The sequence below is a fragment of the Centruroides vittatus genome, unplaced genomic scaffold (genome assembly GCF_030686945.1).
Source record: "Centruroides vittatus isolate TY-2023 unplaced genomic scaffold, ASM3068694v2 contig_559, whole genome shotgun sequence".
Lineage (NCBI taxonomy): Eukaryota > Metazoa > Arthropoda > Arachnida > Scorpiones > Buthidae > Centruroides > Centruroides vittatus.
In genome coordinates, this window is record NW_027122332.1 from 185905 (window position 1) to 199164 (window position 13260).

General features: G+C 27.6%; 1 protein-coding gene across 1 annotated transcript in view; it reads left to right on the forward strand.

Annotated features, from left to right (window-relative positions):
* The window catches only part of LOC136978861 (serine/threonine-protein phosphatase 2A 56 kDa regulatory subunit gamma isoform-like), an 82917-nt gene that overhangs the window by 39246 nt on the left and 30411 nt on the right, over positions 1 to 13260 (forward strand). The window contains 2 exon segments of the mRNA XM_067274679.1: positions 5625 to 5696; positions 7904 to 8078. Coding sequence (XP_067130780.1) covers positions 5625 to 5696; positions 7904 to 8078 — 247 coding nt within the window.

A 13260-nucleotide genomic window follows, 5' to 3' on the forward strand; every position in this document is an offset into this window, starting at 1 on the left:
TTAGAAGTTTGATCTAAGTTAATTTTTTTCTTTAAATTTTCAACTCAATTCAAAGGCATTTTTGTTGCAAGCTGTTTCCAACAAGCTTTAATAAATTTTTTTCTATTTGTGAAAATTTCTACATAATTCAAAGGTAATTTTTAACATATGTCTTACACAACATTATTAATATGATTTTGGAGGATGCAGAATGTATTAAATTACTTTAAAAAATGAAAAATAATTATATCATTTGAATTCAAGATATTTTGTATATCTTAAAAATAATTAATTCTATCCTGGGAAACAGTTCACTTTTTTCCCAAAATACCGGGACAAGCAAAAAACTGGGAAATGAGAAACCCTAGTGTGTGGCACCATCTGTTACGAGATTTTTGTTATAAAAACTTTTTACATTTTTAATTACTATAAAATGGCAAAAAGCTTAATTTTGAGGGCAAAGGATGGGTTTTATAAAAAAAAAAGTATAAATGCTAGTAACGAGTAAAATTGTCATTAAGTCTGACCACACTGACACCTACTGGAGATACATATGACTCTTTTTATCTTTATCCCTTTATCCATCCCCTTACCTTTAACCACCAAACTTTAATAGCATCAATGTCCCTCATATACACACCACCATGCCAAATTTCGTTACTTAGTCTTTACCCCATTCTGAGATATTAAGCAAAAAGATACCAACACACACACTCACTCACTCACTCACTCACTCATGGAATTTTTTTTGCCTGTTTTTGACTTTTTTGGATTCAGGAGGTCTTAAAACATGACAGATTTGCAAAAAACTTTGAAGGTCAAATTTGACACGATTCCAGTACTTTCCCTTGTTAAGTATACATAACAGCCAGGAAAGTAATAGTAACAGCATAATAATGATTTAATCAAAGCGTCTGGTAAATGAAACTATAGGAGTGGCAAATTCTTGATATTGCTCTTAAAGACTTTGCAACTCAATGCATAATTATATTATATTCATTGCTCAAACTACTACAAAATTTTATCACTTGATACATTGGTGATGATTTTCCTATCAAAAGCCTTCTGATAACCTGGAGAAGATAAATGTGAATCCTTCTAGAGTTGAGCAATGATACACTATGATATTTTTCTAACAATTATTTAATTTTGTTTATTTTATCATTATTTTATTCTTAAGAAGTATTGCTAATTGTTTGAAGTCTATCCCTAAATTTTGTAAATAAAAATATAAACATTTAAAAAACAGACTTTTTTAATTGTTATGATGATCAGTTGAATTCAATTACAGAATCAAAATCCTTGAATATATATATACAGTGAACCCCTGATATAACACGCATGTCGGGCAGGAAACAACACCCGTGTTATAAGGTAAACCGCGTTATACTGAGCAGTGGCGACACAATAAATTTACTCAGAACGATTTGAGCTATGTACTGAAACATCTCAACTACATACATATTATGTATTTTAATAAAAAAAACCAATTTATTAAGTGTTTTATTAAAATTCACGTAACATAGTTATACATCTTAATAAGTACTGTACTGTACATAAGGTACGTAAATAAATGTCTAATCACAGTTATAAACTTGTGCATCAGTATACCCTTCTTTCTTAATGGAAATTGTGAACTGTTTGGAAAATTCTGCAGTGCCTTCGATATCACTAGACTTTGCTTTACCAGAAATGGAAATTTTGAAGATGCCATGTCGTTTTGCCAATGCCACAACCAACTGCCAGAAGCCTTAAAATCTCCTTCTGCTTTGAAGCTTACATGGAATTTTTCAGCCTGCAACTTTAAAGCAGTTCCAGATATGGGAATACCTTCACTTCTTTTTTGCACAAACCATGCATAGAGGCAATCGTCAACATTTCGATTTTTTCCAAGTCTTGTCTTTTTTCGAGTAAGCCCAGCATCTTGGTCAAGCTTATCAACAAATGATTTCAGTTTTGTCTCTTCTGCCATCCAACCCCTTTGTTCCTTCAGGTATGCTGTATTCTCTTCTTATGTTTGCTTTCGAAACTCCACTCTTTACTGTAGCAATAATGTCAAGGTTTTCTTTCTTTCACACTGTAAGGTTTTCTTTTACTCATGCATACAATAATTAAACACTATTCAAAATACATGCAGGAACTCAATACATACACAATTACTCAATACGCAGTAACAAGAAAATGCACTACTCACTAACGCCGCACGGACCTGTATAAACGTGTTTGAGCTTATCACGTCGCAAACATCACCCGCGCTATAACTGAGTGCGCGGTATAGTGAGCAGCGTTATGACGAGGTGTATTATATATATATATATATATTTATTTATTTATTTATTTATTTATTTTGTTCTCTTATATATGTATTTTTTGTTCTCTTTATAAAAGATACTGAACAACAAACCAAAAATTATAAACATATTATAAGATAAATACTCTTTTTGAATTAGTTCATGATATAAACTAAATTTCATATTTCAGAAGAATCTTATCATTGATTAAAAATGAATTTGATCTTAAATCAAATCAGTAACTCACTTATGGTCATATTCATAACCAAAGATCAAGAGTTAAATTTAGAAGTTAAGCAGTTACTATTCACTTTTTTTTTAGTAGTACATGAATGCTTATTGGTTAAATTTAATAATTAGAATTGTATTAATTTAGAATATGCTGAAAGAAAAGATCAATCTGGAGATGAAGTCAAATTCACAACTCTTGCTTACCAAGATATCACAATTATTATTAGAATAGCAATCCAGCATTATGAATAATTGAATTAAACTTATCATAAACCATTGAAAATTTTTATATGAAATGATTGTTATGGATTACATATAGTATAAAAAGTAAATAGCATTACTAAACATATTTATAATAGAATCTATTCATTATAATCATTTTGGCATTTACATATACCAATGATGATAACTGACTGATATCATTAAGTGAGGAAATTAAATAAGACTATTGCTAGTGAGAATTTTGATTTTATTTATTCTAACAGTAAAAAGGACATATTAAAAAAATTAAAAAGTGTCCATATTAGTTACTCATACTGCATTTATCGAGACAAAATACAATGCTAAATAAGTTAATCCCAGTTAATCAGTAACTACTTTAACATATTTAGCATTGTTTTTTTGTCTTAATGATTAAAAAATGTATAACTTGAAGATTTATTATTTTTAATAATTAGTAGTAATACATCCATTGTTTTCTGCAGTCTTTAACAACAGAACTAGCTAAATGCTAGTTGAGTTGATAAGAAATGATAGCAAAACAAATGATGATTTTAAATGATTGTTATTTACTTATTAAAGCTAATTGCATATTGGCTAAGACTTGATAATGATAACCAATAACAATTGTGCATTGCCAGCCACATATTCAGGATGATAGCTTGCAAAGACAGGTCAGAACAGAATAAATAGATATTTTTATATCTATTTATCTGAAGATAATGATAACTAAATTTAAAGCCTTGATAACAATAAGTGAAATTTTGTACTGTACTTCCATGCACATAAGAGCATGCTCTTATAGATGGGCTGAAATTAACATTATATTCCACAAAGTACCTAAAAACATTCATTAGTTTAAAAAAAAAAAACTCTTATAGTATTGGAAGCATTTTTTTTAATCGTGACTTTTTATTTTTGTCAGTAAATAGTTACTATATCAGTATATGTACATTTACATTGACACAACAGTGCAGTGCTGTTATAAGCCAAAACAAGCTGGCACATACAAGAGCATGCTCTTATATGTGAGATATGCTCTAACAAGTGAAGCAGGATACATGTTTTAAAAATGTCATGCTTTTTATTTACATGGAAGTATGGTAAGTGTGTTTTAACTTTGTTTTGGGATATGCTAATTTTAATTACATCAGATAATTGTAAACAATGAGTATTCAAGATTACAGATTACAATAAGTAGATTCTAATATATATATAAAATTTCCTTTATATATAAAAGAAAACTACTTAATTTTCCGTTGTCAGTAGTATTCAAATAAAAAATATCTCTGTAAAAAATATTTTAATAATAAATATTTAATTAAATCTGAAAATAAATAATTCTCAGCTTTAGTTAAATATAATCAGTAATGTCAATTACCGTGTTTTACGGACTATAAGATGCACTTTTTTCTTCGAAAAATTGCCTCCAAAATTCAGGTGCCTCTTATAGTCCGTAGCGTCTTATAGTCCGTAAAATACGGTAATTGTATTTAAGTAGTGAATTTAGAAAAAGGGTTCCTTTCTACATCATTTTATCGCTCTCTTTACAAAAGATTTTATTTTATAAAGACGAGAGATGATTTTATAACATTTATAAGAGAGAATAAATTTTTAAATCATAATATTTTTAGATTTATTTATTTCTTACTTTAAGAAAAATTAGAGAGAGATTTATAAGTGGAACAAATCTAATAGCCTTAAATTGAAGGATATGATTTACATTTTGTGATGTATTTCCTTTATAAAATAATTTATAAAATTTCTGTAACTTATTTCACAAAAATTATGAAATAAGTTGTAAAAATTTGATAAGGAAATATATAAAAATAAAAAATATGCTATAATGTTTTATTATAATGTATTATAGGTAACAAATCCTTCAAATTCTTGGAATTTCATGTACTTCCATATAGACATGTTAAAACTATTGCATCATGCTCTGTGTGCAAATTATAAGAATAAGTCAGCAAAAAAATTGATCCTTAATCTGCATTCTGTAAAAACATATCATTTCATTTTATCTCAAATAATCAATGAAATAAAGATAATGTTTGATTTTTTTCTACATTTATAAATAGAACAAAGAAAAGTAAATAAAATAGAGATATGATGATGAGATTGAATTTTATTGATAATTCTACTGATATATTTTTTAGTTACGAAAATTTACAAAATATTAATATTTCAGTATTGTGGAAATAAAAATTGCTGTAATTTTGTATATATTTATTATCTTTTTATTAATTAAGCTAATACAACATAATAAAAGAAAGCATAAATTAATTATAAGTAATAATAAATAGTAGCTTTATTTACTTCACTATATATTTTTTCTTTATTTTCGTTGATATTTATCCAATAACATCAGTGAAAATAGAACAAAATAACTAACATCACAAAATAGATTTATAGCTAAAAATTAAGCATGGTAAGTGTTATGGGTCGTTACTGTAATTAATTTTACAATGAGCTAATAAATTATGAAACAAGATCAACTTTTTTCTTTTTTCTGTTTCTATTAGTTGGGCATTAAGTGATTCTTATATTCATGCCCATTTTGAATTCAGTTTGCAATAGGACAAGCAGATGGTGAAGGACACAGTTCAACATACTGTATCTGGGTCAAACTTCCCATAAAAATTTTTGCAGATTTATCTGGACTCCAATCCAGATCTTTCGGAGCAGTAGGTTGATGCTTTTACTGCTGAAACCATTCATCTACCTTAAAAAAAGCTATTAAAAGATTTTTAAAATATTTATTTATTTTGTTTTTTATTAAAATCTGTACTAAACTGTAAAATTTAATTTTTATGAAGTTGTAATATTTTGTATAAAGTTAAAAACAATAGATATAGAAATTAATCTATTAAATTAAAATGTGAGCTTTTTTTCTTGTAACAGTTACCCGGAAAAACGATTTCCTCTTTGAGTAAAAATGGAAATGCTAAAGAAAATGCCGACAGTTGTGAAGAGGTAAAGAATTAGTTTGTTTTAAAATAGTGTAATATTAATTAAATACAAAATAATTATTTCTGAATCAATATCACATGAAGAGATGATACATGCTTCTTGTCCTTAATTACTTATACTTTTGTCAACTTTGGACATTCTTATAAACTAGGATTTGTTATACTGAGGGAAGAGAAATACACAGTTTCAGATTGAAACATATTTAATTTCTTGCAATCCTGTATGCCACTACATTTCAGCATTTTGGACCAATGCCTCTCCTCAACAGACATTACCTTTTTTTTTTAATTACAAGTTTTAAAAATATATCTTTAAAAATTAAAAATTATATTTACAATTTTATATTTTAATATACCCACATATTTCTTTCAACATTTTTGGAATAGACTTTTAAACTGCTATTTTTTAAATTCTTCCTGTAACATCAACAAATTTAATTAATTCTAAATTACTGATATAATTTCCTTACCAATTAGAAATCTTCCTGCCAGTAAAATTTCTTGAATGCAATTTCATTCACTTAAACAGCCCTTATTCATTAAACGAATTACCAATACACTATCCCACAGGGCAATTATCCAGTCAACATCATTTCACTCAACAGCTTTAACTCCTCTTGAAGGTTCTTATGTGCCCCTAGTTACGTTGCTTCCTCTTACGTTTAACAAACTGCAACTGAACTTATTTTTACTTTGACAAAGTATATTACACACAGGGAAGGAATGCCAATGTCGCACATGCGTAGGCCCAAGATTGGTAGAATTTGTCGTGAAACTTATAGATATTAAAATAGCTAGCATAAGTGAAATTGATTTTTTCAATAGTTATCACACTACCAAAAGTGATAAACTACTGTTCATCTGTTTCAATTTCAATAAAAAGAAATGTTTTTAAAGTGCATATCAAAAAATTTAAAAATAGAACAACTAAAACAGAGAAACAGGAGGAAGAGATCAAATCAACAATGGATATGTTCATGTTAAATCAATATCCATACTTATTACTAAGTAAATGGTTAAATGAAAACACAAGAAATCAATCAGAAATTGAGAGAAATAATAATATGTTAAGTTATCAAATATTTTAGGAATGTAAGGTAAGATAAAGACCATTGTTAAGAATGAAGGCATCACCTTAATTCCAGAACAAACTACCAAATTATTAAGACCAAATAATGAAAAAATACCCACTAGTATATTTGATAAAATGAATATTGTATACTCTTTCCAATGTAGTTGTTTAGAAAAGTACAGATATGTTGGAGAAATAAAAAGAAAGTTAAAGAAAAGATTAACTGAAAATGTAAGAGAAATAAAGTATAATTATCCTAATTTGGCTGTAGTAGCTCATTTCAATACATATTGTTGTGAAATAAATCAAAATACAGTGAAAATAGAAAGAACAGAGGAAAATACCTCAAAAGACAGTTGTTTCAACATCTGGAAATAATTTCATCTAAAGATAAAAAAATGAATGAAAGTTTGGGCAGACTGATAGATAAATTCTGATACAGTTTGCTAAACATGGGGGGCACATAAGAATCTTCAAAAGGAGTTAAAGCTGTAGAGTAAGGTGGTGGTGGTTGGATAATTATTCCGTGGGATGGTGCATTTGTAATTCATTTAACAAATAAGGGCTGTTTAAGTGAATGAAATTGCATTGTAATAAATAGGAAAATATTCAAGAAATTTTACTGGTAGGAAGATTTATAATTGGTAAGGAAATTATATTGGTAATTTAGAATTAGATTTATTTGTTAGAGGAGAATTTTGTTTTTGTTCTGTAGCATCCATAACTGGTCTCCTTTTAATTCAGACTCTGTAAGTTTGAATTAATGAGAGTCTATTGTATTTGTTAAGTACAGTAATTTTCAAAATTAAGATAACAAACATTTTAAAATTTGAAATGTATGTTTTTTTTATTAAGTTATATATATTGACAAAAGAAATTTATAGTAATACAAAGCTATTAATACAGGTTTATTAATATTTAAATGAACATTACTTAAATTTATACAGAATAAATAAAATAAATGGGTGAATTTTCAGTAAAACATCAGTGGTTCATCTATATAATTTAAAATTTGATAGATTCTTTGTCCATTAAATTTAAAAATTAGTGATTATAAATTATATGTAAACATTAAAAATAAAATTAAATAGCTTTATTATATTATTTAAAATTTTGTAAAATCAATTTTTTTTGTTTAGGTGAATAAGATAAGTAACAATCAAGATAATAAAGCAAATAATGCACCTCCTCCAACACAACTGACCAAAATAAAGTTTACTGGTCCTCCTCATATCAAGCGAGATAAAAGACAAAATTCATCAAGATTTAATGTTAGCAAAAATAGAGAACTGCAAAAACTTCCTCTTATTAAAGGTAAGAGATTATTTTTAGATTCTGTAATAATAAATATATAATCTGTATACTATTAAAAGCCCAAGATTGTTTGGTTGGCTGTAATTAAATACAAAAGAAAAGATGCAAAATACTGCTACATTTTTAAGAATCCTATACCCCAAACAAAAATAGAAACAAAATATAACAAGTTCTGTTAAAATTGGGCAACAGATTATTGTGTTGTTGCCATGTTTTCTGCCAACAATGTCACTTTTTAAAGTAGCTGATTACTGTCTTATAATTGGAATGCAATTTGAAAAAATTGTAGACCTATAAATTTCCATTTAATATAGTTTAAAAATTGGGTTTGTATAAATATATCACTCATAAAACAAACACCAGCTGGTTTGGTTTTATGAGTTTATGAGTGATATATCTATGAATTTCCATTGTTGTCTGTGTGTCCTTTCTTAATCTTGAGAATAGTGTTACATAGATGAAAGTCAAGATCAGATGTGGAAAGCTTAGGGGCAGGAGGCTCTGATTAACTATATATACAAACTTCTGGTTTAGACTAAAAGTCATGTCAATTCAATTCAAAATTTTTTCCTTGAATAGAGTTACATAGATGACTGGCACGACTCTATTGCTAACAGAAAAAAATATGATGTACAGAGACAAGAAAGACTAATTTGAGATGGAGAACATATATTTTAAATTAAATAAATTAAGAATATGATTAAAAATTGCAGCCCAGCATTGTGACAATGTCGCAATAAATAATTACTCATTATATGAAATGTCCGGTAAGTTAATTTTGGTGCAATACTGAACTTACCTTGCATTCTCTCTAAACTTCAAGTACTAGGCAACCCAATGGGTCATGGATAGGGTAGTAGATAACTATAAAATTTGGTTATAACTTAGATAGATAATGTGAGTTTTAATTATTTAAAATTTATTATTTATATATATCAAATAGAATGGCTATCTGTTTGTCTTCTAAATGCTTCTAAACCCTTAGACCAATATGTACCCATATTCTACCGATCTTCCATGGGAAAAAATAGAAATGAAATATCAATTGCATTTGAATAGAACAAAAATTTTTAAAACATTCTAGAATAAATATTTCAAATGTTGATAGTTGACATTTGAAGATACAAATAAATGAAAATCTTAAAAAATATAAAAACAAATAATAATAGTAGAGCATGAGTGTTATCCCCAATGTGCATGCTGAGTTCATATAGTGTCACTCAGTGTCTATTTCAGAAAAGGCTCTCTAAGCCATGAGTTAGGGCATTAGCTCTCACCTTGTTCCCAGGTGTGAATATGAGAGTATGAGAGTAGATGATTCAAGGTTTATTTTAAGGAGAAATCTATAAAATAAGATATGTGGAGACATTATACATCTATAAAATGCTATTATCTATTGCAGTATCTTCTGTTCTTTATAAATTTTAAGTAGTAAGTGACTCGATGGGTCATGGATGGTCTCATAAGTGAATCTATGTTAATTAAAAGAAATAATAATAAATAGAAAATAGATGAATAGATATATATATAAATATATATTGTAGATAAAAAATAGATGGATGCAAAATTAATTTAAAATACTTTCATAAGGAAAGAACTGTAAATCTTAAGTATAGAGTTTAGATTTCAATATTACCTGGGTTGAAAGTTACACTCTTTAAGTATCTTCATATAGTTCAAAAAATGCTAGTATTTTAGTTGAATTCAACAGAAATAGAAATTTAAAAATTAAATATTGTTGCATAATTATTCAACATTTTTTTTTTTTTTTTGGAATAGTTCCTGCTTTAGTCTAAAAATAATCTGGAAATAATAATCTTTCCAGATTTATTTTTAGACTTGAGATTAATTTATTAAATAATCTGACTTAGAAGTATTTACATTAATGACTCATAAATATTTTAGTAATTAGAATTAACTTAATAATTTGGGCTAATCATTACAGTTTCTCTTTTACTAATAAATGCAATCTTTTTAAAAATTATATTAACATACATCAGTATAATTTAATATGTCAACAAATTTAGTGTAAATGTTAAAACAATTTACACACTTTAATTGACTCAAACATTTTTGACATATGCAAACTTTATCCCCAGGATACTGGTTTAGACCTAAATACTGATTTTAGAATAGAACAGTTTCAATTTAAAATTTCATGTGAATGCAAAGCTAAAACAAAGATTGTTGTTTTAGCTTTGCATATGCAGGATATTTGCTAGTGTAGGTTATATTCAGAAGATTACTGTATTTACTTATGAGCTGTTCCATATGAATAGTATACACTATAATTTTTAAAAAATGAAAAGAAAATTTTACCCAATTAATAGTAATTAAATATTTTTATTATCTTAACTGCATCCTAAGATGGTTGTAATAAGTGATATCAACTATAGCTTTTATAATACTAAAACTTCAACAGCTGGATGGTTGAGCAGTCAAGGTGGCAGTCTATCACTCTGGGGGACCTGGGATTGAATCTGGATGGGTCAAAAAATTCCCAGGAATTTTTCTCAGCAATTCATCCAGATATGTTGGTTCCTGTCCCTCACCACCCAGCAGGCCCCATTGTGGGCTGATTGAACTCATAATGGGCTTGCTAAAAGAGGCCACTTAGTGTCCACAGGACAGAAAGAGTTGAAGAAAAAAATACTAAAACTTGTTATAATTTAATAATTTTATTTTTATAATAATATTTTTGGTGTTTAATAAAATCTGTAATTTTAACAAAGTAGATTTGATTATTTGAATGTGCTCATGGAAGACTGTCTTGAATCATTTAATCATTAAATATTTTAGATTGTTTTATTTTAACTTTATAATTTTTAATTTGTCAAGGTTAAATACTTTAGTAATTTGTTACAATATTTTTGAAATGTCTCGAGATTCTGAAGATTGAATTTAGATTGATTTAAAAGCACAGGAAAAAATTGTTTTATAATTTAAGTATATCTGTGATAATAATGATTAACATTGATCTGAAAGAAAAAACATGCATGTTAACATAAAATTAATTTATTTCAATGTGTTTCATTACACTCTATAATATAAAAGTGCCTTTTATAAAATGGCAATGCTTTAGAAGAATATGATTTATTCTCGGATAGCAGATATAGATCTTATGTTACAGCAGTTGACAAAGCGGTTGACAAAGTTTTGAATATACAAGTGAATGGACAGATTTAATTTCTGCTCTTGGAAAATTAAATAAGTGCTGGCTTATTTCCTTTGTTGGGACATGCTGCCATGAATGTTAAACCAGTTCTATTAACTATTTATGAAACACATTTTGTTCCTCTTGGACAAAGGTTGCGACCTGGTTTAAATGACTTTCTTACAGGTGTTTTGCCTGGTTTAGAAGAAGGATCTGACTACTATGAAAGGATAGATCAATTGTTGATGAAGCAATTTGTTTTATAGCATCTCATTTTAACAAGAAATTAACTATGGAAGATCAATTATATATAATTGGAACAGATATAGATACAATGGTTCATGCAATTTGTTCCTCTTTACAAGATAGCAGTATACTTGTCCAGCATTGTGCTTTAGACTTACCTTTATTAGTCTTCCCTGTATATAATAGTCAATTGGTTTCTTTTGATATGGTAAAAATTGTAACATCTGCTGTTACTGTTGTTCTAAGGAGGGATGTCATTAAATAGGAGATTATTTGGATGGCTATTGGGTAATAATGTGACTTGCAATGTTTCTCCAACATCAGATCAAACTTCAGCACAAATAGAAAATATTGAAGAAAATGAAAGCAATACTTACTTCGAAAAATATTCTAAAGATTATTTGTTACAAGTTGTTAAAATGTGTTTTGATAGTCCAGAAAATCATTTAAATTTACCTGGATCGCTTTCTGGATCTCCAGTTTTATGGAGTTATTGTCTTCTTATTAGTTTGTTAGATAGACCTGAAATTAGTTCAGTTATTTTGGATGAAATATTAATAGAAGTGTTTCAATCTTTGTATAAAGAAAACAATAATTGGTCAAGCCAAAATAATAAATCCAAGGAATCTAAAAGTAGTTCTGAGTTAATTAAAACAGCAAATTTATTATTTGGAACATTTGAACCATATTATTTATGGGAGTATTTAGCAAGAATTTTTCAAGTAGCCTGTATTAAATCTGGTGAGCAAACAATTGAAATGGAAAGATCTGTACAATATGTTGGTGCTGAAACACCTACAGTTCATGAACTCTGTATTTTAATAGAGTTTCTGCTGAATATTGTTTCATTGGAAACATATCCAGAGACAAAAATGGAGTATCTTCCGGATCTTCTGACAAAAATAAGCAATGCATTAGCCAAATACTGTGATATATTAATGCCGGCTGAACTTTCATCATTTCTACAGTTATGCTCAAAATTATTACCTAAAGTTCAGCCAGTTGTAATTAGTGTTTCTTCAGATTGTGAAAATGATAATAGTACTGATGTAACTGTAGACTCTAAGTCCCACAATGTGCCTTATGAACAGAATTGTGCCAACACTGAAAATGGCATAAGTCATTTTTTCCTTAATTCTCAGAATTTAGACAAAAGGGTAGAATTAATTATAGGTTTGAGGAAAGTTGTATATGAAAATCCTGATATATCGGTTTCATCATCTGAACATGTTACTTCAAATGATTCTTTTGATGGTAATGAGAAACAGAATTTGAGATTGAATACAGTTTTGCCAACTACATCAATTGGTTACTGTGTTGAAAGTGTGCAAAATTTATTTGTGAAGTTTGTAAAATTAAAACTGTTTGACACTAATGATAACTACATTTATTGTTTTAATAAATTATTGGCTCCAAAAAATAGATGAGAAAAGCAGAGGGAACAGAAATTGAAAAATCTTCTTCTAAAGTGCCTTGGAACTGTCTCTGATGAAACTATAGAAAGGACCAAGAAAGAACAGGACAATTTAACAGATTCTTCTGAAGAAATATCAGAGAAAGTAGAACTTAATTTAAAGTCTGATGCATTAAATATAACTGAAGCATTTCAGAATTTGTGTCATCTTTTTGTTGAATTGTCATCTTTCCATATTTACTGTACAACATCAAAACATTTTGTGGATGTCAAATAATAATTAACATTTTTGTTTTCAGCTTACTTCTTTTGTTGTTTGAACAAATTAAATTAAATAAAAAATATAAGTAAATAAAAGAAAGAAAAAG